Below are 26,695 nucleotides of genomic sequence, written 5' to 3' on the forward strand. Positions count from 1 at the left end.
TACTTTCTGCGCCCTATATGACCAACACAAGTATAGAAAGCCTACTAACTACTTTTAGCTCATAGTTATAGTAAATACTATACTAGTAAAACCACGGGTGCTTGCATCCTTCCTATTGTATATCTATACTAGTATTCTGGCCTATCCAATATTCATATTCTACCTATAAACGTCGATCTAAATGACTAGAGCTTTTGAAGACGCCAATGCTTCGTCCCCCCTGCAGTTCAACGAATGGTCACTACCAACTTGAATGCATGGCCTGCCTGCCGCCCCGTCCATGCTTCTCGTCTCAAATTTAAGTTTGCAGCAGATCCCAAAGTCGTCTCTCGAGCTGATTCGGTGGATCTTCTCGCACACAAAGTATTCACGGATTATATGGTAGTTGCCCGCTGAACATCTCAACAGGGCTGGGCAGACTCGGAAAAAGACCGCTTTGCACCGATGTCAGTTTCACCCACAGTCAGTTTTCTGCATTATTCTACATCATGCTTCGAAATGATGAAAGTCGATAGGAAGCTTCGCCTCTTCCGGTCAGAATATAACTGCGTACCCGCACCTGTCTCTCCATATTCGACCCCAATGGGTTATTGAAGCTCATCAAGAAACCTTGTGAGGTCGAATGTTCGAAATGGCTTTCAAAGTCCTGCCATGGCGAGTTTCTGCGTATACGTCCGACTCTGATTGGAACCGATGCAAGTCTAGGATTCCAAGTGCCTAGCGAGGTGTTGTTGGTTATGCTTGTGTCATATTGGCCAGCTCCTACCGGACCACCTAAGGGCCTCCGTCTACTCTGCAGTGGCAAGGACGCAGTCCGTTCATGGCCGGGGGAGACGGGATCCGCCAAGGTAAGCGGTAACTACGCCCCTTCATTGCTCGTCCAAGGCGAAGCCAAAAGACGCGGGTGTGACCTGGTTCTATGGCTGTTTGAGCCGGAGGGGTACATCAGCGAGACTGGCTCGGCTAACTTCTTTGTCATTTGGCGAGCTCCCCAAGGCGAACTCCAGCTTGTCACTGCCCCCTTGAGTGGTCATCTTATTCTTGGTGGTGTGACACGTCGGAGTGTGTTGGATCTTGCGAGGGAAAGGGTGGGTGAAAAGGCAGGCTCTAGCTCTGAGTGCGAAAAATTGGAGGTGGTTGAGAAGTGCTTTACTGTCATCGATCTTGTCGAGGCATCCAAATGTGGGGGCCTGGTTGACGCCTTTTTCGTCGGTACAGCATGTTTCATGCAGCCAGTCGTCCACATTATGGTGACATCGAGACCGCAATTCCCCAGGAGAAAGCCCCTCATGTTTCCATAATACGCAGCCGGATAAAAGATATTATGTTCGGTCACGAGGATAATGCCTGGGCAGATGAGATTACGGAGGAGCAAAGAGATAATAACAGAGGAAAAGATTGAAAGCAATGCCCAGTTGTATATATAGCACGCAAGCCGGGTTTAAACTTGTTCGGTCACTTATTCCAGATCATATCCCAGAACGGGGAAGGCCTGTCCTATCTCCAATACTTGTAGTTCCGGGACTTTCTGAGCTCTCAAAGCGAGGACTATAATTCTCTCTGAACGAATCTATCCACTCCGGATTGTCTGCTATAGTTTGATTCCACGAGTCTTCAGAGTCATAGAGAAGGCGCCTTGCTTGGTCCTGGAACATTTCATCCGTGGGTACAATTCCACGACTCATTTGTTGACGTGCGTACCGACCGAGGTGTTGAGTTAGAATTTCTGTGAAAGTCCCTAGTGGTTTTTCCTCGGTCGCCTGGAGCTGTTCAAATGAAGACGCTAATTGAGCCCCACAATCGTTAAAACCATTCGCACGTCGCGATATTTGGGTGAAATGATCTCTGACGCTGGGACTCGTTGCCGAAAATGGTACCACAGTATTGGATTCCGATGCGATAAGATACGGAGGGAGAGAATTGGTAACCATCTGGGCTATAACTGCTGGAAAATCATGTTCTCCTCTCCATTTATCCATTGTGAGGTTGTCACGGAAGTGTGCAGCTAAATGCTCGGTTCGTTGGTTCCAATTGCCTAGGCGACAGTCACAGAAGCCACAGCGCGAAGTAACCACTAACTCGGGTGTTCTCCATGTATCGATGAGAGGCAATATCTCAAGACGATGAACGAGCCGCAGATGCTGAACAAGGTGGTCCTTTCGTCGAAATGTGCGGGAGCATTGCGTATAGTTATGCTGCCTCAAATGCTCAGAAGATGGATCCAAGCAAGAGCAGAAGGCGCAATGCCTTCTTCCAGTTATTGGAGAAGAGAGGGTGCGCCTCCACTAGGGGCACACATCCATCCCCCCTAAATTCAAATGTTGGGTCTTTTCGTGTCGTGACCAATCATGCTTAGTTTTAAATTTATCACAGCAAAATGTGCAGGAGAAATTGCGACGATGAGAAGGGACATTCGACTTTTTGGACTTGGGATTTTTACCGATGCGTATAGAACCGTCATGAGACTGCGTTGCTAAGGAAATTTGGGCCCCCGATACTGACCTCCTCGAGCCGGAAGAATGCCAAGATGATGCACTATTGCCACTGTTGGAACTAGCCGTGGAAATCGGTCTTCGATGGTTTTGAAAGGAAGAACAGGTCGTAGCTGTCGTTGGTAATTCCGCAATCCCTCTAATATCGAAGTCTTCGGACATTTGAACGGCTTGCATAATAGCAGACATGGATGCTGGTTCATCTTCGGGGGGAGATTCATGCCAACGTTGCAAAGGATTAGGCCCCTGCGTGCGAATTGGAATTGGTCTCGCTTCAGTCTTCTCGCCGTATTTCTGAATGTTGTAACGACTCCTTCGTCGAGGAAGACTGACACAAAAATTCATATCCTGCGCTTCATCTTGTCTCTTTCGCTCTTGGGAAATGACTGAGGGAAGCCCCAGAGAATCGGTGACGCTTGTTGGCCCTTCCAAGAAGACGTCGTGAGAAGTTGGGAACGTCGTTTGGAAGTAAGCAGGATTAGAGAAGCCTAGATCCTGATCTAGAGAGGCTGATACAGGCCAATTGACCGTTTGCTTATCTGCAGGAAAAGAAAACAGGTCAGAAGCGGAGGTGGAATGGAAAACAGAATCAGGAAACGATTCCTCCTCCAAACCAGACGCAGTCACATTCTGGGTGGCGAAGGGGCCGTAGGTGGTAGGGGCTTTAGGAGAGCCATTTCGAAGCTGTGGGGTCAAATCCGGTGATCTTGATCCTGGTAATCCAGTGAGTCTTCGGTATTCGTTGAATCTCAGTGAGCTACAGGGACACTCTCACCTTGACGGACTCTAGAAAAGTCCTCGTTACCTGAAGATTGAGTGGGCTTCGGGAGTGAATAACTCCAGCTCATCATTCCTGGTAGCGAGGATATGAACAGTCCGGACGTGGTGATTGCGCGCTAGCATTCGGGGCATTGGTTACTCGGAAACCGGTGGTGGGATGAGAGCAAAATCTCAGGCGGATCAAGCGCAGGCCTAAGAAAGCTACATATCCCATACTTTAGTGGCTTCATCGCTGGGTCCGGTCACCCCGAAGCCTATTTGCACCCATGAGCCCCACAAATCATCTGGACGAATTTCGCCCTTGTCACGTAGATCGACATATGAGTATTTTTGAATTTCTGCTGAATGACATTTAAGCTACGAAAAGGCTTTGAAAATTTAATGGGTCGCTGTCTCAGTGGGAAAATCTGATTGTAACTGACGCATAGAAATGACCACATCGTACAATCAGGTGGGTGACTGAAAGTTCGGCAGAGCGTGGCAAGCCCCTTGGAATTCTTTCGTGTGAGAGGATGGGACATTTCGGTTGAGGCAACTAGCAATGGTTTGGCACTGAGACTAATGTAGGGCGTACAGGGCGCGAGGCACAGTGGGCCTTTCGAGTTCAGTGTGGTGTCCGTAGTCAATTTTGGAGGTTTCTAAATATTTGGTTAGTCATCATCCCGCGGGAACAATCGGCCTATCAGAGTGTTCAAGTGTCTAAAGTTAGCACCGTCTCCTGAGAATAAGAGGTTGAGTAACAACCCCAATTTTTATTCTTATTCTTCTTCCTCTTCCTCTTCCTCTTGTGTTACTCGACTAGCACAATTACGGCCAACTCATGTAGCAACTTGAATCTTCGAAAATGACTTTGACCATTGCAGAAGATTGAATTTAACTAACACAATGGATCTAAAATTGGGAATTCTCACATCACCCGGGTAATTGTTTCGCTGAGAGTTACCCTATAAATGAGGCGTATTCAAAGCCATCAAGCAGATCAACCCAGAAATAAGTCCCGCACAAGGAAGGGTCAGGACCCAGCCACCAAAAATGAAACCCAACTGTTTCCAATTAACAGCCCCGAGATCATAATTCATCAGAGCGACACCCATAGCGGCACCAGTAAGGCATTGGGTAGTGGAGACGGGCAGACCAAGACGCGAAGCCAATAGTACAGTGATAGCGGCACCAAGTTCAACGCTGAACCCACGAGTCGGAGACATCTGAGTGATCTTGTTTCCAAGCGCGCGGACGATATTGTAGCCATAAAACCAGAATCCGAGACCCAAGAGTAAACCGGCTACGACGAGGAACCAGACAGGTGTCGGTGCTTCAGTTTCAACAACACCTGCGTGGTATGTGCTGTATACGGCGGCCCAGGGTCCAACAGCGTTTGCGACATCATTCGAACCATGTGCAATGGACATCATCATGGCTGAAACAACTTGGCAATATGTCCATAAATGCTCGACCCGATCATCGTATCGATGCGCCCGGGCGTGGATAGCGCGTAGCTCAGGGGAGTCGTGGGTGACAACGTCCCTTGTCACTCCTTGCAACAATAGCCACTTGGTATATCCCCAGTATCTCTTGGGGTCCGTCCAAGAGAGGTCCTTAACCGGGTCAATGAACCTCTCTCTGGGTTCAATGTGCTTCTTGCGTGGCTTGGCTGCCGGGGCAGACGTAGAATCCAATTTCTTCTCTTCGTCATCATCCGGTCGCTCGGTGTGCTGCTTTGGTGTAATCTCAGGCGAAGGAAGCACGGAGTCCGCATTTGTAGTTGTTTGGTCCTTGGCCATATCTTTCTGACCTGCTAGCACCTCACCATATGCGTCTTCGTAATAGTTGGTGACCGCCGATTCCCTCTTGCTCGGGAAATAGAGAGGGGGGTCTTCTCTCAAAAGCAGAGGTCCGAGAGGAACATGGTAGAACCTGATTCGGGGGTCATTCTTGACAATGCGGCGATTGAAATATGGGACGAAGAAAACATAGGAGACGAGAAGACATCCAAAGAAGACACCAAGAATAATTCCAGCCGCCTTACCGGCACCGAACTCCTCCAGTGAGGGTGCAGTTGGGGCCTCGATGACAATGAAAAGAGCCAAGATGGCACCCGTCATAGACAGGTAGAATGGAATGAGACGCATCGCCCACTTGAACGAATCGCGTCGCTCAAGTACCGCATACTTAAGTGTTCCGAAGATTATCGCGGAGAATGCAGCAGCAATAAGTGGAGCAATACCCCATGATGCAGCCACTTGAGATACGCTTCCCTTTTCCCAAGCCCAGCTAATCGAAGCCTGAGATGCGAAACCGACACCGATGAGAGCACCGACGATGGTCTGGGTCGTTGATACGGGGAAGCCAACCATGGTGGCAAACATCAACCATGATGCACTGCCAACCTCGGCGCAGCCCATTGCCAGCATGAGACCACCAGGCTTCCCTTCAAACCTATCCACTCCGATGATGCCATTCTTGATTGTATCCGTGACTCTGGCGCCCATTGCCACGGCGCCAATGAACTCCGTGATGATGGCCAGGACACCTGCTGTAGCCATATTTAGGGTTCGAGCCGCGATTGACGTCGCGTAGGAGTTGGCGACATCGTTTGCTCCATTTCCGAAGGCACTGAACACGAAGGCGATTGTGGTAAGAGCGAGAATCCAATCGTACTTGGCGGTAGCTGCCGGCGCCATGTTTACGGTTGCCTCGCAAGCGGGAGGGAATGACAATGAGAAATCGAAATTTATTGATCGAAGTCGAAGTGAACCGGAAGAAAAAGTTTGTAGACAGCTGGCGATTTTTATAGGATTCTGTCAGAGTGTATCTATCGCCAAGACTATCCAGAGCGAAGGTCCATGGGCACTTGGCTCAATGTCCACCGAGTGGAAATCCAACCTGCCAATGTGTGAATTTCGGCCTATGACAATGCCATCACAAGCAAGGTGCAATGAGAAATCCGCACCTACTGGTCCGAATAATTCGCCATCATACAAGAATTCACTACGAGTAAGAGGAAGTTGTTACCGCCGAGAGGATGCCAAGGGCGGACTGAGCTCGATACTTGGCGATGAGGGAATATGAAATGGCAATTTCGGGGCCAATAATATTTTACTGGAGAACACGTTTTCTGAAGGGGAGATCTGATTGAATGAGATTGCGATAATATCATCGGTTGCTACTCGGCGCCGAGGCCTTGGTGGTCTTGGTCCGCTGGGCGGACGTCTCGGCGGAAAGTGGATGATGATAGCACTGCCTCGCTTGTCTGTCCGGTTCCAGAATTGACAATGACGCTGGGAATTACTCTAACTAACTACACTTAGCGTAGCTATTTCACTACGATGTTCCTTTCCGAACTAAAATTAGTTCAATCGGGATGGCAAGGAAAGAATTGACAACAGTATCACCTTATCGCCAATCACAGAATGCCAATGTTTCATAACAGGTCTCTGTTAGACGCCCATACAATCCTTCCCATTCACCACACCACAATCGCCCATTCTTTTTGAAAATCCATCTTGTCCGGCATCACATGAAGAAGCCTTCATCCACCCAATGTTCTTAAATGCACACCCTATAAAGTTTTCTCACGCACACATACTAAATACTGGTACTTAATAATACTGCATCTTACCTGGTCGAAATATTCTCCACTCATAGCAGGCTCGACGCCATTTCAATGGCTATATATTTTGAAATATCTAGCCTGTCAGTCTTCCAAGGTTAGCATGTTCTGTCTTTCCGTGAGAGTTGCGCATCCTCCCGCCAATCTCGATTTCCCCACCCTACCTATTTTTCATCGTCTCACGTTTGGGGAGTAGCACAAGCATGTTACCCCGAAACCCGTTAGATAAATAGTGTAAATCATTCACTTCCAAGATTCGCTATTTACGTATTGCTTTATTTTAAATTGCTTTTTCAAACGAAACGCCTCTACTGCTATCCAAAATGAAGGATTCTTTTGGTTCAATCAGAAAGAAGTCATGTGAGGCCCGTGAGACGGATATAAAATCCTCGGGTACTATGCCGATCAAAGTTCAAACTATGTCAGCATGGCAGTCAGCAAAAGAAAATCCCAGAGTTGTTCTGTTTAGCCTGGGTGCTTGTGTCAACTCGGCTCTCTGGGGCTTTGACATTGGTAGGCGAAGCTTCTTCGTAACCGATTGACTATAGATAACTAAATTTATAGCTATTAACGCGGTCATAATGGAAATGCCTGGCTTCAAAATGGTATTTGGATACGAGTATGATGGCGAGTTTCTTATTCCGGCTACTTGGAACGCTTTATGGTCTGCTATGACCTTCCTTGGAATGAGCTTGGGTAGGGATCGCTTCATGCCTTTGAAAGCGAGGTCAACTATAATTATTGATTACGCCTTGTAGGGAGTCTACTATGTGGCTGGTTCTCCGACAGAACTGGACGGAAGTCCGGCTTTATCGTTGGCTGCCTCTTATCTATTCTCGGCATAGGTCTACAATATGCAGCTTCCCACCCTGGGATGCTCTTGGCTGGAAAAATGGTGAGCGTTCTCGTTGACCAGCTTTCTGGTTCTCTTTCTGTTCTCCTACCTTGTTTTTTTCTTTTGGCTTAATTCTGGGTGATGAATTAGCAAACTAAAACGATCAGATTAATGGACTCGCCTTGGGCTTCTTTCTAGCACTCGCTTCTACTTATACCTCCGAAATCTCTCCTTTGCCTTTACGACCTGTCCTTACCGCCGCAATCAACTTCTTCATGAACAGCGGACAGTTAGCTGCAATGGCGATTGGGAGTACCAGGATCGGTATCCTCACTCCAGATTCGTACAAAATTACATTCGCCGCCCAATGGGCTTTTCCTTGCGCCATACTCCTGTTCGCTCTGATCCTTCCCGAAAGCCTCTGGTACCTCATCCGGAAAGGAAAATACACAGCAGCTGAGGCAAATATACAAAGACTATATGCAAGACCTCCATCTGTGACGAAGGGATATCTTGAATTTCTCAAAGCCACAATTGAACAAGAGAGTCAGCTACGCTCTGCCCACAATGCGCCCGGATATTCGAGTTGCTTTAAGGGCACCGATTTCCGACGGACACGTATTGCTTGTGGAATGTTTCTGGTTCAACAATTTGCTGGATAGCGTTGTATTCCCAATCGTTGTATTTCTTGGGAGTATGCGGACTGGACATTCAGCTTACATTCAAGCTGGCGGTCGCTAGCTTTGGACTTGCTTTACTTGGCAATATGCTATTATGGATCCTTATGTCTTATACCGGTCTTTCCCCTTTCATTTCAATGTTTTATTATCCTAGTAATCTATCGCTAACAAAATCCCCATAAACAGGAAGACGTATACTCCTACTCGTCGGAACAATTCTGAATAGCGCTCTTCTTCTGAGCACCGGAGTAGCGGGATGTTTTCAAACCCGCACATCTCTACTTTTCATGGCGTATACTATGAATTTTGCCATTGGTGTACATGCTCCAACAATCGGTGCAGTCTGTTGGAGCATATGTTCCGAAATAAGCTCTCTAGAGCTTAGATCGCATACCCAGGGATTGGCCATGGTGGCCAACGCCGTTGTAAGCTGGTCCTTGAGCTTTTCTACACCTTATCTCATCAACACCGATCAAGGTGAGTTATTTTATTTCGCCTAGATCTTTTATGACTCGGATTCAAAGCAGTATCCGTTGACAAGTATATTTTGTATAACAGCAAATCTTGGTGGGAAGGCGGCTTTTGTATGGCTCGGCCTCTGCTTGCTGAGCTTCATTTGGATATGGTTCGAAGTTCCTGAGACAAAGGGGAAAACTGCGGAGGAGCTTGACAGACTATTTTCAGAGAAAAGACCTGCATGGAGATTTCAGTAGTAGGCCGTACCCTTCTCTCGATTAGGCCCTTCTATTTATAGGGAATTCTAAATTACCAGCAACCTCCCATTGAAAGACTTTTCATATAGCTTAGTTAACGTAATTCCCAAACGGCCCGCGCAGACCGCCTGCTACTACATGTTTGAACTAGAGTAAGGTAGTAATAATATTAATATTAATAGCTCAGAAGTCTTCCACCTTGAATGCCCCTGGATAATACAATAAGGATATATGATAAGGATAAAGTAGTAGTAAGAATAGTGTCCACTATAGTAGGATCACCGTACCGTTCAGCTCCGTCGCCCAATCTCTGTATACTGCACGGCCCAAATATCCGCCGCAATTCTCTCCAACTGAGAGTGTGATAAAACAAAATCGGTCTCTCCGGATTTTTTGGTCTTCAAAAAGACATCCTCGAAAGGCAGAGTCAGTTGACCGGTGATCCGAGGACAATTTGGCGCGGGGGATCGGACGATAGTCATCTTCTGTTCCGTAAAAATGGTTTTGTTGTTATCCATGGCCCATTTCTCAATGACTATCCTTCCCCGAGTATATACAGAGATTGTCAGCGCAATCTTGACTTGTCCTTCCGAGCCCTCAATCCAAAAACGCATATCTTGCTCGAGTTTGGCGCGTCTTTCACTCCATTTGGCCTCAAGGGCCATAGATGGCCACTTCGTGTCTCGACCGTGTTGCAGTATTGCCGGTTTCCAGGCGCTATCTGGTCTTTTGTTCTTGCCCGAAGGCCCTCGTACAGAACTTGTTGAGGTGTGTATGAGCTGATGGTCTGGAAACTTTGACGTCCATAATAGGATCGAGTCGGAAAACGCTGCCGCCGCAGTAGCATGAATGGCGGTCTCCATCCTAAATAATGCAGTGTGTGATGTAGCATCATACTCTACAATAGATTTGATGAGGAGTTTTTCCTGGGAGTTTTCCAAGTCACGGAAACCGCGATCCCCCATTACAAAGATAATGTATGGGTTGCCATTACCACCTTCCCGCTCATAGCGTTCGAGTTCTCGCTCAAAGACATCAAGGCAATGTAGTACTCCTCGAAAAGGAAATCTTGGGGTTGACAGTGGAAGTGCAAACATTATGAGTAGGGTGATGGTTCGGATCGGACGAAAGCTCTTGGCCAGATCCTTTTGGAAATATCATCAAAGGTGTATATTGTAATGTGACTGCCAAGATGGAGTTTGCTCGAAGTACTTAATTATGACGTATGGTTTCGAGGGAAAATCTTCAACACGATAGGTCACCCAGTCCATACCGAGGAAATTCCAATCGAAAAGAGCGGTTCCTTGATTTTCCCGTATTACGCCTACCAAGATACGAGATGTCCCATGGGTCCCATGAGAAATTTAATCCCATGCACAGGTCTACCTAGGAGTGGGTGATGCGGGAGCTGAATAAACCCTCTTCAAGCTCCCACCTCAAGCTCATATTTCTCTCTGGCAGTATCTACTATCCAAAGATCGCCGCCCATCATGGAGAAAGTTGATGCGTACCAGCCCATTGATCTCCACAATCCTGAAGAAAAAACCGTTTCAATCCGCTATGCCTGTATGGATGATTATAATCGCTCTCTGAAATCTCCGTCGTTGTCAAGGGCACATCTTAATGGCGATACATGCGTGCGCTCTGAATTAGATCAGACTCTTCCGATAGAGACTTGCAGCCTCAGGCCTCCCATCATTGACATTACAGAAGACTGGATGCGATCTGAGGAGGTGTGCGCGGGCCGTTTGGGAATTACGTTATTAATGAGGCGTTTGTGCCTCAGACATCGAGGCCATTTTCCTTTACCTTCCTATTTCGTTAGTCTCGTCTTGGCATACATCGACCACCTTGTGCATCCTCTTCTTCATCCCCCAAAACATATTGAAAAGAAATTTGACGAGATATGCGGCAGTAGACGCACTTTTCATCTCTTCAAATCAAAAAAAAAACATAAGATAAAGTAAAAAACATTATGCACTAATGATGAGAGGCTCTATCATAATATATTTCCCAAATAGGTCTCGGCAGCACCATTTCCATATAACCTTCTGTTCCGCGACTAAAAGAAAAGCCCGGGGCCCAAAAGAAGGCCGATGGAAATTGTCGTCACCACTACCGGTGTACTACTAGTGCATTTTCACTGCGAGCGACTTCAGCTTCTACAAATATCTCATTCCGCAGATAAACTACCCACTACTATATATATCTCTCTCGAAGTCAGCTCCAACTCTCAACACCTGCCCAGGTCACGGTGGGCATTGAAGGTTGAACCTATTAAAAAGGCTTCAAGCCCTGGAGTCCACTGACAGTCTTGCGAACCAAAATACTAAACCCAAACGATGTCTCCAAGTTCAAACACCCACCCACCCAGGCCGACGAGTGCTACACTCTACGAACTCCCACCGGAACTAGTGGACATAATCTTCGGATATCTATCAGCAGCCGACAGATTATGCTTCAGAACGACTTGTACGCACTTCTCCTCAAAATATGCCTCGCCACTCCTGTATCCGAAAAAGATTCGACGAGAATCACCAGAACGTTTTCAACTTGAAGACCCCTCGCCTCAGGTTCAAGTTGATCATGACTATATTACTCCAAAAGTGGAAACAGAGACAGAAAGTCCAGACAAACATGCCGGTGCCACTGTCAGTGAAGGGGCCAACCCGACCACCCAGCCACACGATCAAAGAAACCGGGACAAACTTCGCTCTCGATTGAAAGCTATCTATTCGAGACTTCTTGTTGCTTTGTCGAAGCGTCGTCCGACGAAAGTACCCGCCACTGCCAAACTATGCAAGGAAGCCAAGGCCCTCGCAAAGCGCGAAAGAAAAGCATCCAAACCAAAACCAAAACCTACCCCCATTGTCAAGAAAAGTCGCTCGACTCGGACTAGAAGTCGGTGGGTTACTCCTGCATCAACAGACTGGAACTGGAACTCATGCTACTTTGATAGTGCTCCGGCGTCCACTGGGTGGGACTTCTCCAGTTCATACTCGTACTGTGATACATCTAGCTATTTTTGCGACACTTCGGCTATGGATTGTTGTAGTTATGATGACTGCTCCTAGTTAGTATGAGATGGCATGGTTCTAGGTAGTATCTGGCTCGTTCAAGTTCGCTCTCTTGCTATATCTGGGAATTAGACGGGTTCCAAGGTTTTGGGGCTGAAGTATACCTCCAGTGGGGCTCGGCTCCGGGAGTATATATGGATTTGATATTTTCGACTATACCGAAGGGTGTTCAGGTTTTTACGTGAAGCCGAAGTTCTGCTGTTGCTTGGGGTGGACGCCCTGGACTATTTCCTCAGACTGTGGGTTTATATTATGGGATGATCATCCTTCATGACTCGGATGCTTGCGAGCTGCCCCAGTACTGGCAACTAGTTAGTCGCTACTACTAGTAGCTTCTGAAAAATATACCACCCGAAATGTTGCTTCACAGGGTATATCTACGACATTAACCAAAAAGAAATTCCGAGAGACACTAGGTAGTAGAGTAATAAGTTCCTAGACATTAAATGCCTCGTCTCCGAGTCCCTATGGAACGAGAGACCAACCCGAAACCCGAGCCTGGACCTTAGGATCGAAAAGACCACAGCCAGGAGCGGGGCCATCCAAAAGATACTAGTAGAAAAAGCCGAACACCGCCATCCAAGAATAAATGAAGAGAGGATAGAACTGAAAATAAAAAAGAGAAAACGTGATGGAAACTCAACTCAATAGAAACCATAGACCCATGCAGAACATTAAAGAAAGAACACCTCGCAAATGCTAATAGTAATTGTAGGACAGGCGGGGTAGAAGGAACTGGACAAGACAAGAAGGGAATTATCCCGTGGGGTAGGAGGGGAAGTAACGAGTAAATACGGATACTCCTCATTTCATCCCCAGGAAGCCTGCCAGCCAGCTAGATAGGGTTTCTTTCTACCAGGTGGCCGGCGAGTCTGAGGTTGTCCATCGACATGACCCATCCCAACCCCACCGCCGCCCATGAAAATAAGAAATCATGCAAGAACCCACCCAGAACGACAATGGAAGACAAGTGGGAAAATAAAAATGTGGCTCAACACCATGACCGATGAGGGGAAGAAGAAAAAGAAGAAAAGTGACAGAGAAGAAGGAAAGGGGTGTAGGTAAGTTTTCTAAGCAGGATTCATGCATCGTGTAAATTCAAGTCGATCGAACATCGTTCTTTTGGCATCGAATCGAGTTAATCGAATTTGTTTTGGGAAGATCGATGACCCATATCGTATGGGAGCGCAGCGCATCGCATCGCATCTACCTCTGCACATCCGACTCAGCAACGGCAACAGCCACCGCGACCGCAGCACCGAGGATAGCGCTCTCATGCGCGGCCTCGAGACGGATCGGGGAGGTGGAGGACGGGTGGCTTTGGTGGGCAAGTTGGTCGAGGTAGTTCTGGCAGGTGTCGCGGAATCCGGGGTACTTGTTAATGACAGTGCCGTCACAAGCGATGGTCATTTTCTTGTCGGAGTCGTCGCTCTCGACAACGGTAATTTCGGGAGATTCCTTGGCAAGAGGGTCGGGCTTTGTGTTGTTTGGGAACTCGACTTCGTTGCTGAGACACCACATGCTGTGGATGGCGGTTGCGAGGTATCCAGCTGAGCGACGGGAGACATTTTGACAGACGCGTCGGACGAAGCGGAGGTCGTCGACGGATGGGTAGCTGGGGAAAGTGTGTTGCTTTTGGAGGAGAGCGGCAGAAGCGGCCATGGAGACGGAGGAATCTTCTTCGATGAATGCGACAATGCTGGTGTCGAAGGAATAGGGCTCGCGCATGGAGTGGGGGAGTTCGCCGCCGAATAGAGCTGCGGTCTCGACGGCCTCCGCGATGATCAGGCGCACGATTTCTCCGAGATAACGACCAGTGATCATGTATTCCAAGGGTTGATAGTCGGGACGCAGGTGAGTGCGATTGAGGACATCATCCCAACGGCTCATGGGAAGGACGCCGCCTCCAAACATGCTCATTTCGGTATTAATGATAACGTGCTTCGCATAGTCGAACCACCCGTCTGGGCGAGTACCGAATTTGTTCTTGCCGATCTCGTGAACGGGGAAATGGATCGCCATGTTGGTACCGGTGCCTAGGATCAGTGACATGCGAGTCTTGGGGTCGACGTAGGCGCGTGAGAGGAGAGCCGCGGAGCTATCGTTCACAATGGCGGCCATTTCAACATTCAAATCGCGCTTGCGGCAAGAGTCCGTCAATAATTGTCCCAGATCCATGCCCTCTGTTCCATCGGAGCAACGGAATCCCTTGCCCATTTGAATGACCTTGCCGCTGCGGACGGAGGTTTGATCGATCGGGAATGACCAGGACAATCCAATGGGCAAAGGCGCCTCACCACGTCCATAATCAGCGCCAACTTCTTTCAGTACGGTGTCGATTTGATTGGCCATCCAGTCAAAGAACTTGGTTCCTTCCAACAATTTTACAGTATTATCAATGTATGAAGAGTTGACCTTGACAATGCGCATCTCCTGGTCGGGTCCGGACAATTCAATCAACGCGACTCGAAATGTTGATCCTCCCACGTCTAAGGCTAGGTATGTTCCCTTTTCCGAACCGGTGGGCAATGCGTGGGTGTATGAGGGTAGCATGCAGTATGGGCTGTTTTGAAGGCAATCGCGAAACTGGCCGCGGATCTTCTCGGACATGTCGATCATCTTATCGGTGGAGAGGGGGGGTTGTGAAGAGATTCTCGACCTCAATGGCGAAATCGTCGAGTGTGCGGCGACGCCAGTGGGCGCCCAGGAAGGGCTTCTTGCGGCGATGCGAAAAGCCGCGGAAGAGGGAGGGGAAGAATATCATTGTCTCGAGAGCTGACACCACATTCTGGAAGAGCTCTTGCAAGCGATGCAAGACTTTGACCAGCGGAGCCGCCATGGTTGTGAGGAGGGGAAGGGTGTGTGTGTGTGTGTGTGTGTGTGTGTGTGTGTGTGTGTGTGTGTGTGTGTGTATGCTGGTTGAGGGTGAGCAAGGTTGAGGCTGAGGCGAGTCGAGAGGCAAGTCGAGAGGCGAAAGGAGCTCTCGGACCGAAGGGAGCGAGGGAGGTGGGATTAAGATATTCGCCAAGCGGAAGAATGGTGGTCGGAAGTGGTGATTGAGTTCACAGCAGTATGGGACTGCAAGAAGGGAGGTGGGTGGGAATCATGGGCGTGAGAGTAGGGCAGGTCAAGGTCGAGATGGGGATCATCAAGAGGATATTCGCGGGATGGAAAGTTATAGGGAACAAGGTGACACTCCCACGGAGTAGCGTAGGTGGATCGGAAGAGTGGGAGCGTAGAGGAGAGTCGTAGAGAAAGAGTCGCAGAGAAAGAGACAGACCAGATCCCCACCGTAAAAGAAGGGACTGAAGCATGGATCAACATTGGCCCATTCTTGGAGTGTCACCAGAGTGCAACTTGAACTTGATGTGGGCAAGCCCTTGCTGTATGGGTATTACGATGGTACAGATGGTACAGATGGTAGCGGGGTGGCAATTATTGGAGTACCTGGTATTGTTATTACGCGGGATCATGGGGTACCATCCATCAATGGAGTAGTACTGTCTTTATCAGATCTTCTATTTTATTCACTGCCTAAGTAATACCCCTCTTTTAATCCAGGCTGGATATTATTGCTTTTTCTTCTTCTCCTCTCTCTTCTATGACCATAATACCTCAACTCTGTATACCGAGTATACCAAGTATACCGAGATACAGTACGTGGTATGCGCATACTCAATGACCCCCTTGAGTGCAACGGTGGTAGTCGGCCCCAACTGGTCGGGACGGTTACACTCATGTGGAACCCCCCCAACTACAAAACTGTATGAGACCCCAGGACAAACAGCACGTAGTTACTACTTACTACACAGAGTTACTGTCATTTATTGTCTACCAAGTAGTATCCCCTTGATACCTCACCTAGTAGATATCATCCCCCATCTCTGAAACATCCCTCCGCTCCGGCCGTGTTCCCCTTTTAGGATCTGATGTCGATACATACGCATGTAACCACAACCACCAAGCTTCAATCCAAGCCAACTTGATCCCTCATGAGTACACCATACGGAGTAGTCCTCCGTCTTTGTAGCAATCTCGGTGCCTGGGACCCTGCCAAGAAGGTCTCCGTATCCTATCCCTTGAAAGCAATAGCACAGGAGACAGACAGGGCTAGGAACCGTCAACCGGTGCATTTGACTTTCTTCAAGAATGCTCCACAACAACATGACATCAACCCCGTCTAAACATGGCATCATCACAGTCTGAATCATCGCCCTCGGAGTCGTACTGTACCCGTAGCTCTTCATCGTAGTAGCCTCAAAGCCGAGGCCATCGAAACTCTTTTTTGCCAATGAACGAGTACCCACATCACAACGGCAGAGCTCTCGGCCAGCCCAACTCCAACTCCGCCTTGATACCCGATGTTGCTGTGGCACGCGCCATGGCATGGCATGGCATGGCCAAGTATGTCGCGACCCGCCCTGCCATGTCTTCTCATCGACTCCAAAGTCGCCGCCACGAGGATGAAACCGATCGTCACGGATAAGCCCGGTACTCGCGCCGACAGGGGTGGGTAGGAAACCCTCCGCAGGCAAGTTGCATCTGAATATCTCATATGGAGTAATCAATGGACCGTAGTGTTCTTTCACGACCTGATTCGATCCGACCGGCGGTCTGGTCGTGTGTCCCGGATAAGCACGGACGGGGGGTGGAGGGTTGGATTCGATGTGAACGTGGTGGACACAAGAAGCACTGTCCTGTCCTCGTCGTTGACAGCGGGATGGGAGAGGGCGCATGGCACTCAGGGTTTTTGAACACACCTCGTCATCCTTGATCTTGATGTATGTCGCCTTGTCAATGCATTCACCCAGACACGAGATGATTGCCGGGCCGAGGATGATTCTACTATTCCTCGTGTCTTACCCCACGGGGTGAGGTGATCTGCGGGGAGAGCGAGTCAGGGCAGCGAAAATGGTCTGTCGATGCTCTTCTCCCATAGGTGGAATCCGACTGTAGGATTTCAGTAGAGTCGACTAAGGACTGCCTGGAAGAGTTTCCCTGTCTTGAAGACGCTCTGTTCTCGTGATCTTCGTTTTTCTGGGAGCGCGGGGCCAATGCCAGAACACAGCAATGGCATTATGGCGCTGGGAAGTGATAGTTCTGGCGATCTTCCTTGAATCCGAAAATTGAGGAGATGCTAGGGCATAGAGCCGACACAAACTGGTACTTCTGACTCGGAACAGTCTTGGCCTGTCGGGATGGGATATTTAATCGCAGAGGCTCTCGCTCAGATGGCGTGCAGTTTGGATAGTAAGGAGAAGTGTGAAGTTGGCTGTATAGCAGGTCAAATAGGGTAAGTGTGAGTGCATAGAATAGCGAATGATTGCTCACTATGAAGGGGAGTCATCTTCTTGGACTGCAGGTGGGCTTGTTGGTGATTGCGGGGGCTACGACGGCTATCGGCCAACCCGCAACTACCTCCAAGACAACAACAACAACAACAACAACACCCCTACTCACCACCCTCTTCAATGCCGCATCTAACAACGAGAACAATGCAATCATATCAGACATTGCGGCACTCCTTCAGCAGACATACTCTACGACTGCCCCATCCTCTGTCGAGTCAGCGTTATCAGCTCTTCAAAGACAGTTATCCAATGGAGCACCCAGTATCGAGGATGCGGCTCACGGCATCACAAAAGCAGGCCTGATACCACCCGACATATTTAAACCTGTTAAACGGATACACGGATAGCGAGATCAACTCCCTTGAAAACAAAAATCCACGACCCATCGAAAAGATATACCCAACCAAAGCACCCGGGGATGCGTCATACTCATTGAGTGAAGAGACCCTCCGCTCCGCCATCCACATCCCCCAATCATTCGAATACGGACAAAACAACAAAACCCCCATAATCCTAGTCCCAGGAACCGCAATCCCGGCAGGGACAACCTTCACCTTCAACTTCGGCAAACTAGGAACCTCACACGCAGTAGACCCAGTCTGGCTAAACCTCCCATCAGCATCTCTCTCCGACGCCCAAGTCAACGCCGAATTCGTCGCCTACGCAATAAACTACATCTCGACCAAGTCCAACCAACCGATTCCAATCCTCACCTGGTCCCAAGGCGGCCTAAACACACAATGGGCACTCAAATTCTGGCCATCAACCCGATCAAAGGTGTCAGATTTCATCGCCATAAGTCCAGACTTCCACGGCACCGTAATTCGCACCCTAGTCTGTCCAGCCCTTTCACTACTAGTCTGCACCCCATCCCTCTGGCAACAGGGCTATAACACCTCGTTCATACGTACCCTACGCGCCAACGACGGCGACTCAGCCTACGTCCCTACAACAATCATCTACTCGACCGTCGACGAGATCGTCCAGCCACAATCCGGCCCGTTTGCATCGGCTTTACTCAGCGACGTACGTGGCGTCGGCGTCACGACTGCGCATCTTCAAACTGTTTGTGCGGGTCGGGTCGGTGGTGGGTTTTATACGCATGAGGGGGTGTTGTATAATCCTCTTGCGTGGGTGTTGGCTCTGGATGCCATTGCGCATGATGGGCCCGCGGATTTGGATCGGATCGATCGTGATGGTGTTTGTGGGCAGATGGTGGCGCCGGAATTGGATTTGTCGGATTTATTGGGGACGGAGGCGTTGTTGGTTGTTGCTGTGTTGGAGTTGGCGTTGTATACGCCACATACGATTGCGGAGCCGCCTATTATGGACTACGCGTCTTCTTAAGTCGGGATTGGGGAGGGGGGTGTTGGTGGTGGTACGCGTCCTGGGGCTCTGTTTTTATTTTATCTATTTTTAATCTTTTTATACAGTGATTTTGTTCCCATTTCGAAGTAGGAGGACGAGTTCAAGTAAACACGCTGGTTGAGTTTTGTTTTTGTTTTGTCAATTGGTAGTGTGTGGGTTCTCCTTTTTTTCTTCATTTGGGACCCGTCGATTGTTCTAAGGTTTATCGCCTGTGTTTATTACTCCTGAGCCACCGCGGAAGTAATTGTGGAGGCAGTCAACCTTAATGGAACAATTTTTATGGAAACTGCCCATGGCGTGGATCAAGGCTTCTCTTTCTTTTCTTTACTGCTTCTACCCCAGTCCCCTCATCAAACCCCCAAATCACACCATTTCCTTAAACATATGCTTAACTGTGATAGCCTCATGGCAGAAACTCTTAGCTCCAAGGTTGCTTTGGTCGAAATTGCATTGCCGTGTGGTGCTCCACCGGACTAGCCTTTTACCGTTTTAACATGGCCAATGCCGACGCTAGAAAGCGGAGAGATTCCCAGTCGGTAGAGTAAACACTGTCAAGCGAAGCGTAAGAGTGGGAATATAATCGGAATGGGAGACCAAGATCGTCATTCTGCCGCAGTGGAGTTCTCCTGAAAGAATCTTATCATTTAATTGATACTCCATTCTCCATATGTACAAGTACTCCATACTGTGTGTATGTACACTGTGTTGTATGTACGTAACCCGCATAAAGTGCCAAGACTCCCCCTTGGGCCGTGGGGTTTGTCCGCCACTCACATCCTTCCGGCCTCGTGTCCTTCCCCCATTAAATCGGGTCTACCGGCTTAGCCCTGTGAGGCGTGTGACGAGTCTTTGCTCTGCCTTGCGTATTGCATCTGCCAATTGCCGAATGAACACGCATGAACGCGAATGCCCGTGCTAGTGGTGTTACGCTCGGGGTTTTGCCCAGTGGCTGGTCCTCGCTAGACTGGGCAATCAAGACCGAACGAAGCAGCGCTTCGACCGTGATGAGGATGGTCACTTGTGGAACCCCGACTGGGCTACGGATACGAGTGGAATCAACGTCCGCCTCGCTCCCAAGACCTCGACCTGAGCTGCGCGGTGCACCACTCAGCGTCGTTGCTTGACCGCGTCTCCACCGTCCGAAACAAGTGCCAAGAGCCTTCGCTTGGATCGTCAGATTCCACGCCATCCCCTGAGGCCAGCCGGCGGCTGGAAGGCCGAGAAAAAAAATGGAAATGACTGCCGTGGAGTCTTCTCCTGCCTCTTTCTTTCTTTAGTTCTCTCCACTCGTTTGAAAGTCGGGACGCCCGAATGCTTCGTTCCTGGGCTATCTTGTAGCCGTCCCCTCTCTTCTCCTTCTCTTTTCCCATCCCTGCTTTCGTCTTTCTCCGTTGTTTTTTTTTCTTGTTGCCTGCTTCGACTGGGGGAAGATCGCGTGCTTCCCTAGCCACTCTTTCATCATGTTGTTCTCCGCAGTATTATTACTATGTTCGCTGCATAATGTTGACGCACAGCGCAAAGATGCGGACTTGATGTCCTTCGTGACGGTTGGTTGCTCCCCTCCCATCCCCCCTTTTCTCTTTAATTTCCCCCGCGGCTTGGCCCTGAACGAAATGCTAATGGTGGTTTTGCAATTCCTATAGCTCCCCGAGGTTCGCGCCTTGAAGTGGGAAGTTGACTACCTTGACCGCGAGAGAGTGGCTCCCGGATACTGGTTTGTCGCGCCGTACGGTCAGATCTCGCCCGACGATCCCACCCAAAAATACCAACAATATCAAGTTGGACCGTATATCTACGATGGCGATGGAAAGCTAGTCTGGGCCGGCTCGCTTCAATACAATAATGAAAATGTGTTCGACTTCCGACCCGTTACCAACATCGACGATGAGGTCGAGCTATCATTCATCTTGAACTGGCAACTGGAGGAGGAGGGAGGAAGCAAGGGAAGCGGAGTTGTCTTGGACAAGAACTACAAGCAAATACGCCAGGTCTTCCAGCCTGCAGACCTGCACGACTTCAACATGCACGAATTCAACATCTTGCCCGGGGGTAAGTCTGCTGTCGCCTGCACATACCTCTCGCAATTGGTCAACCTGGCCCAGTTCGGACGCCCGACGGAGGAGAGCTGGGTGGTTACGGGTGGGTTCGTTGAGTTGGACATGGAAACTAGCGAGGTTCTGTCCCAGTGGAACAGCAAAGATGCTATTGCCCTTACCGAGTCGAACATGTTTCACTCGTGGGACGCCCCGTGGGATAAGCCGGGCTGGGATTATGTGCATATCAATGCTGTCGACAAGAATGAGGCCGGCGACTTCATTATCTCCTTGCGCTTTACCAACACCATCTACGGTATCTCTGGCGAGACCGGCGAGATCATGTGGCGCTTGACCAGTGGCCCTACGGGTGACTTCGATATCGACTTCACCTTCTCCAAGCAGCACGATGTGAAATTCGTCTCTTCCAACGGCACCCACCATGTGATCTCGATGCTGAACAACGGTTCCGATGAGCGGGGTAACGACGAGAACGTGTCCTCAGTACTCTTCATCGAAATGGATACCGTAGCCATGACCGCCCGTGTCATCAACCGCATCAACCGCCCTGACAGCAGCCTGACCCGTCTCCGCGGCAGCGCCGAGACCCTCCCCAATGGCAACATCTTCGCTGGTTGGAGTGAGCGAGGCTACCAGAGCGAGCACGCTCCCAACGGCGACACCTTGATGACCGCCCGCTTTGCGTCAACCCGCTACTCGACCTACCGCGCCTACAAGTCCGAATTCATCGGTCGCCCGACCAACCCTCCTGACGTCGTTGCCTCCGTCTACGGTACCAATGACGATGATACTACCACCATCATCCACGTTAGCTGGAACGGTGCCACCGATGTCGCTGGATGGAACTTCTACGCCAAGGCCTACGACCGCGGTGAAAGCGTGCTCATCGGCCACGCCAGGAAGTCCGACTTCGAGACCATGTATATCGTCGATGGATACATGGACTGGATCACCGCCGAGGCTGTCGACGCCGAGGGCAAGTCTATGAGCAAATCTCGTGTCCAGCGCAGCGAGATCCCAAGCAACTGGGAATCTGTCGGTTTCAAGGGAACAGCCGCTGGTCCTTCTCCAGACGACCCTTCGATCATCAACCAGGTCAAGGAGGGCACGGGCAAGGAAGATACCAGTGAAAAAGCCAGTGCCGACAAGGAGGTCGTCGCAGATAAAGAGAAAGAGACTAGCGCTGACGAGGCCGACTCTCCAATGGATATGGACATGGGATCGGACTCGGACTCGGACTCGGACTCCGCGCCACACCAAAGTTACGCCGACGCTAAGGAAGTCGCTAAGGCTGTTTACCGTGCCTATGAAGTTATTCGTGCCGTCGGTGGCATGCTGATCTTCATCTTGCTCGGCTGCTCCATCGGCGGTATTCTTTTTGGTTCATGGCGTCTCATCCAAAAGCGCAGACGTCGCTCATACCACCACGTCCCTTCAGAAGAGGGACTTCCCGTTGAAGAGATTCATCTGCGATCGCAAACTCACGACTAAATCCGCATCCCTCGCGTCTCTGCCAACTCACTCACCCGTTTCGGATGACTGTTTAATTTTCTTGTCCATTTTTTCTCGTCACGCATGATTACAAGCGGTCGCATCTGGCTTCGCCTTCGCATTTACAATTTCTTTTTGGATTTTGGGTCTTTCTTCTCTTTCCTGCCCTTTTCCCGGTGAAGTAGGCTGGAACCAGAAAGAGATCAAGAAACGGAAAGAAATTTTATATACAACACCAACCAACCACCATCCACAAGCTGTGGATTTGAACGAAAATTATCGGAAACAATCGCTTCCCATACCAAACCCCGGCTGATAAGGAAGGGGGGTACATACATACATACAATCAGGTTATGATCGTTCCACGCATCTCATACCCCATCTGGCGTTTTCTTTTTTTCTTGGATTCTTGATTTTTGAAAGTATAGGGTGTACATTTTGTCTTCATTCTGTTTTCTCTCAACCTACGCGGGGCCTCTTGCAAATCTGAAACGTGAAAATTGAAAAGGAAATTTGAACCATGCCAGAGGATCTCAAACTCGACTTCTACCTCGAACCTGGCAGTGGATTCAAGCTGAAGAAACTCCTTTGAACCCCATCGATGTTTCAACTCTTTCTTTTCTGGTTTTTTATTCGTTGATTCCCCCTTTTTTCCTTGTTCATTTCTTGTGTAATACTACTCACACCCTCTTCAAGGTTTATTTCCGAACTTGAACAAGCCATTCCAGTTAATGTACATACAGTCTAATATCATCCTCCTGACTCACAAATAACAATCAAATCTCGTAGATAGTGCCTCTTCTCAAACACCGAACCCAGACTAACTAATAAACTAGTCTAGTCTATAACCCCAGGGCCCAGAATCGAATCACCTTCTCCAACTCGAGCACAGCGTCCGGCCCCGCCCGTCGCCCCCTGATGTCGATCTATGCCGGTTCGAAACCAACACCGTGGCGAATTGCTTATCATGCCAAGACAGCCCTAACAGTGCCCGGGGCCTGGGTCTGGGTCTCCGTTTGATCTCCGTGGATGTATCATCAAGAGTACTCGTATTGTCTCGTACTCGTAGCAGAAAACGTAGAGTAAAACGAGTCAACCCACAACCCCGTACTCATGCAGATAATGCACAATTCAGTATGGAACTTAAACACCGTCAGCCACCACCTAGATATTGGATCCATATATGTATGTACAGGTGTGTGGAGTATGTAGTTCCTGCCCGTGGCAATAAATAGATATGCAAGCACTCAGGAGTTGCCAAGAAATGAACCCTGTCAATCATGGTGGATTTTGTCTGATCATAATCTCCTTTTTGGATTCCTTCCTTCCTTCCTTCCTTTGCCTTGTACGGAGTACTGGGCTCTATTTCAATTTATTTTGTGGCCCCGTGAGGGGTTGCAAGTTACTTGACTAGTTGCTGTGCCTGGCCCCCAACCAGTCAGCCCTGTCGCATGCATGACACCCCCAGGGCTGTTTACCATTACGCAATAAGAAATCACGTACTTCTGTACAGAGTCCCTAGTCGGTTTGGAACCTTAGGTATCTACAACACAGCACCCACGGAAAATTTTAATGCCTGAGGCACTGGGGATTCAATAAAGTCGGATGTACAATGAGGTAAAGATGTGTAAATTTATTCTATGGTACGAATACTATTCTTTAAACTCAGAAGCATGAAGGGCAGGGAAATAACCTGGTGGTAAGGACTTGGCTGCACTGGCCAACTGTGGTCTCGTCGATAATGACCTATACCAACTCCTTCAATTGCTGTATGAATTCTATTAGCAGGACTCTGAGTTCCATGTTGCCTGGCATCCATGTCCAGTACCAGTCGTATCCATCTGGAGGGAACAAAGTCATTTTGATGGGATGATATATTTAATGGCGTAATATGCTTTGCAATACCACGTTCACCAATAAGGTTGAATAGGTTCGCGAACTCATTCCCTCTTGGTCATGATTCCGGCCACAATTTTTCTTCCGCGTCGATCATGGTATTTCATCATTGTGCGACGATCTGAACCATATACTGCCTCCTTTCCTCGATGAGGCCATTTTTTCGTGCATGTATGGTCCATTGGTCATGTCAGACAGTCCCTTTTTCATCGAGATACCTCATGAACGCGAAGAATCCAGCGTCATTGTTCATTCGCCATTTCCGGGAGTATGAGCCGCGCCCAGTTTTCATCTCATCGTTCTTTTTTTTTCATATTGTTCTTCTTTGTTTGCATTAGGTGTGAGATTGCAGATTTCAGACCCGTTCCTTCTTCCTGATTAGGTTCAAGTTTTTCTTCCGGGTCTGGTATGGCAGCTCTTTTGGGTCGATGATTCCATTCTCCTTCGAGCGAGTGGTGAGGACCAGAACAAACTTGTAATCCTGGCAGTTCCATTCTCTTTCTTCGGTCTCCTTGTAAGTATCCTCTGCAAACTCATCAATTAGGCTGACCTCGGGCCTGGGAGCTTTGCAGATCGCGATTCGCTCGAGCAATCGTTTCAAAATGTTGCCATTGATTGCCTTGTTTTCGAAAATGCCGAATTTTGAAACTTTTATCGTCGTTGTTCTCTGTGGCGTGGAGAATGAATGTGTCGCTTCATCGTGTGCTTTGTTTCGAAAAAGAAGGCCCAATGCTTAAGGGTACTCCGAGTGCTCTTTGTAAATATTCACATATAGGGGAAGCTAAAGATCGGTGGGCGCCCTTGATTGGCTTTCGGTTTTTGATGCGGGCTTGCTGCTGAATGCTCCTTGGACGGCCTCTTGAACCAGGTGTAAGATGTACCGTATCTCCAGATTTGGGGTCATCAGAAACAGCTTGACCAATACTTTGGGCCTCTTCCTGCCTCATACTTATTCACGTAGAGAACCGTTTTTCCTTCTGCCTCCGCATCTCCGCATGCTTCTTCGGAGGGCTTTTTTCCAGCTTCGTTGGATGGACGCAGATTTATTTGAGGCGGCTTTCCCTCTCCTGATGGGACTTTTGGCGAAGTGTTTCTTGCTCTGGGGTTTCAAGGTTGGGCGATGCAGCCCTGAAGGTAGTTAGGATGACAGGAAGGTCTCCAACGTTTGTTTATATTTATCGACAGAAGTTGAAGAGAAGTTCAACCGCAGTGGCATCACATTCAAGTTTTGAGGGTCGCTCCTTCCTATAAATGCAGCCCGGGAATTTCCAGGCAGAGACTCCTCCGGCAGGAGCTACCGATATAGAGATGTCCTACCATGGTTTAGCCATCACGATTAGCTTGAAATACATCGATTTTTTCCAAGGGTTGATTCACCTCGGTCGTCTATGTCTTACCTAGTATGATATATTGTGGCATTGAATTCGGCTACCGGGACAGGCAGCCTGTGAAGCTGAATTGGAATCAGTGAATGTTATAGTGGGAAAAAATATTTCTCAAATCTTTCTTGGCTTTGAGAAAGCTGCCCCGTGGAAACATCTAGAATGATGGTGGTTAGTTTGCCAGAATTTCCGTTTGGCTATTATAGTAGCACCCAAACCTATATCATTTTTGAGGAGGCTCAGACTTTCGTGTGGAAGAAAATAGTAGCGGTTCGACGAAAGTCATAGTTTGAGGAGAATGTAGAAGAGGGAGAAGAGACGAAAGCTAGTAGGTGCAGGTGGATGCCTGAGTTGATGCCATACAGGTAAGGCAACAACAATAACAATAACTAACAAACCTGGTTATTCTCCTCCGCCTCGACAAACACAGCCCAGTGCTTTGGCCCGTGCCCTGCGTTGTAGAAATCCAAGCATAACGGAATTTTGGAGTCAGTAACTTCGCCTTTCGCCGCTTCCTCTGCAGCAGATTTGCTGCCGGAATCCTTAGTCGCACCCTTCTTGGTGGACTTTTTCGCGGATTTGTTCGAGGGCTTCTTGTCGGACTTTTTGCTGGGCTTGCTGGCGGACTTTTTGGGGTTGATTTCTTAGAGCGTTGGGGGGTTGGATTAGCCTCAATATCGATGGATCGTAAGATTGCTATTGGAATATGTGTTAAGATGTAGCAACAAGAACATTGGATCGAGTAGATGGTTGCTTGAGATGAAATGTTTGAAGCTACATTCGTTCATCTAGTTGATGCATCCTCGATTCACAAGTAATAGGCGACCATTCACTGAACCATTCACCTAACCATTTACCAATCATTCACCTACCCAAGTAGCCAAGGATTTTTACAAGTTTCCTACGTCGTGGATGACCAGATTAAAACTGGTACTGTACGTGTTTCTTGCGATTTCTAGACTTTGA

General features: G+C 48.8%; 13 protein-coding genes across 13 annotated transcripts; 8 read left to right on the forward strand and 5 right to left on the reverse strand.

Annotated features, from left to right (window-relative positions):
- Positions 1–234: 234 nt before the first annotated feature.
- On the forward strand, positions 235–1,402 carry N7509_007695 (Aminotransferase class IV; the record flags this gene model as incomplete). Its single annotated transcript, XM_056632332.1, has 4 exons — positions 235–381; positions 409–549; positions 597–1,250; positions 1,277–1,402. The coding sequence occupies 4 exons, from the start codon at positions 235–237 to the stop codon at positions 1,400–1,402; spliced, it is 1,068 nt and encodes a 355-aa protein (XP_056487883.1).
- Positions 1,403–2,553: 1,151 nt separating this feature from the next.
- On the reverse strand, positions 2,554–3,340 carry N7509_007696 (uncharacterized protein; the record flags this gene model as incomplete). The annotated part of the gene is made up of 3 exons (XM_056632333.1): positions 2,554–2,605; positions 2,653–3,205; positions 3,268–3,340. 3 exons carry the CDS (start codon positions 3,338–3,340, stop codon positions 2,554–2,556), a joined length of 678 nt encoding a protein of 225 aa, XP_056487884.1.
- Positions 3,341–4,216: 876 nt separating this feature from the next.
- On the reverse strand, positions 4,217–5,953 carry N7509_007697 (inorganic phosphate transporter; the record flags this gene model as incomplete). Its single annotated transcript, XM_056632334.1, has 1 exon — positions 4,217–5,953. The coding sequence occupies one exon, from the start codon at positions 5,951–5,953 to the stop codon at positions 4,217–4,219; it is 1,737 nt and encodes a 578-aa protein (XP_056487885.1).
- Positions 5,954–7,463: 1,510 nt separating this feature from the next.
- N7509_007698 (maltose permease) lies at positions 7,464–8,379 on the forward strand (the record flags this gene model as incomplete). The annotated part of the gene is made up of 3 exons (XM_056632335.1): positions 7,464–7,578; positions 7,641–7,777; positions 7,885–8,379. The coding sequence occupies 3 exons, from the start codon at positions 7,464–7,466 to the stop codon at positions 8,377–8,379; spliced, it is 747 nt and encodes a 248-aa protein (XP_056487886.1).
- Positions 8,380–8,501: 122 nt separating this feature from the next.
- Positions 8,502–9,110, forward strand: N7509_007699 (uncharacterized protein; the record flags this gene model as incomplete). The annotated part of the gene is made up of 3 exons (XM_056632336.1): positions 8,502–8,514; positions 8,584–8,822; positions 8,898–9,110. The coding sequence occupies 3 exons, from the start codon at positions 8,502–8,504 to the stop codon at positions 9,108–9,110; spliced, it is 465 nt and encodes a 154-aa protein (XP_056487887.1).
- A 290-nt stretch (positions 9,111–9,400) lies between these two features.
- Positions 9,401–10,207, reverse strand: N7509_007700 (uncharacterized protein; the record flags this gene model as incomplete). Its single annotated transcript, XM_056632337.1, has 1 exon — positions 9,401–10,207. The coding sequence occupies one exon, from the start codon at positions 10,205–10,207 to the stop codon at positions 9,401–9,403; it is 807 nt and encodes a 268-aa protein (XP_056487888.1).
- Positions 10,208–11,452: 1,245 nt separating this feature from the next.
- On the forward strand, positions 11,453–12,184 carry N7509_007701 (F-box protein; the record flags this gene model as incomplete). Its single annotated transcript, XM_056632338.1, has 1 exon — positions 11,453–12,184. The coding sequence occupies one exon, from the start codon at positions 11,453–11,455 to the stop codon at positions 12,182–12,184; it is 732 nt and encodes a 243-aa protein (XP_056487889.1).
- A 1,209-nt stretch (positions 12,185–13,393) lies between these two features.
- N7509_007702 (putative hexokinase) lies at positions 13,394–15,026 on the reverse strand (the record flags this gene model as incomplete). Its single annotated transcript, XM_056632339.1, has 2 exons — positions 13,394–14,788; positions 14,847–15,026. 2 exons carry the CDS (start codon positions 15,024–15,026, stop codon positions 13,394–13,396), a joined length of 1,575 nt encoding a protein of 524 aa, XP_056487890.1.
- Positions 15,027–16,478: 1,452 nt separating this feature from the next.
- On the forward strand, positions 16,479–16,673 carry N7509_007703 (uncharacterized protein; the record flags this gene model as incomplete). The annotated part of the gene is made up of 1 exon (XM_056632340.1): positions 16,479–16,673. One exon carries the CDS (start codon positions 16,479–16,481, stop codon positions 16,671–16,673), a length of 195 nt encoding a protein of 64 aa, XP_056487891.1.
- An 846-nt stretch (positions 16,674–17,519) lies between these two features.
- Positions 17,520–18,885, forward strand: N7509_007704 (putative lipase; the record flags this gene model as incomplete). The annotated part of the gene is made up of 2 exons (XM_056632341.1): positions 17,520–17,864; positions 17,932–18,885. 2 exons carry the CDS (start codon positions 17,520–17,522, stop codon positions 18,883–18,885), a joined length of 1,299 nt encoding a protein of 432 aa, XP_056487892.1.
- Positions 18,886–19,802: 917 nt separating this feature from the next.
- N7509_007705 (uncharacterized protein) lies at positions 19,803–20,030 on the forward strand (the record flags this gene model as incomplete). Its single annotated transcript, XM_056632342.1, has 1 exon — positions 19,803–20,030. One exon carries the CDS (start codon positions 19,803–19,805, stop codon positions 20,028–20,030), a length of 228 nt encoding a protein of 75 aa, XP_056487893.1.
- A 336-nt stretch (positions 20,031–20,366) lies between these two features.
- N7509_007706 (uncharacterized protein) lies at positions 20,367–22,451 on the forward strand (the record flags this gene model as incomplete). Its single annotated transcript, XM_056632343.1, has 2 exons — positions 20,367–20,453; positions 20,550–22,451. 2 exons carry the CDS (start codon positions 20,367–20,369, stop codon positions 22,449–22,451), a joined length of 1,989 nt encoding a protein of 662 aa, XP_056487894.1.
- Positions 22,452–24,702: 2,251 nt separating this feature from the next.
- On the reverse strand, positions 24,703–25,294 carry N7509_007707 (uncharacterized protein; the record flags this gene model as incomplete). Its single annotated transcript, XM_056632344.1, has 2 exons — positions 24,703–25,014; positions 25,229–25,294. The coding sequence occupies 2 exons, from the start codon at positions 25,292–25,294 to the stop codon at positions 24,703–24,705; spliced, it is 378 nt and encodes a 125-aa protein (XP_056487895.1).
- Positions 25,295–26,695: the final 1,401 nt, after the last annotated feature.

This window comes from Penicillium cosmopolitanum, assembly GCF_028827165.1.
Source record: "Penicillium cosmopolitanum strain IBT 29677 chromosome Unknown utg000008l:1.0-4398992.0:1.0-4402845.0, whole genome shotgun sequence".
In the NCBI taxonomy this organism is placed as follows: Eukaryota; Fungi; Ascomycota; class Eurotiomycetes; order Eurotiales; family Aspergillaceae; genus Penicillium; species Penicillium cosmopolitanum.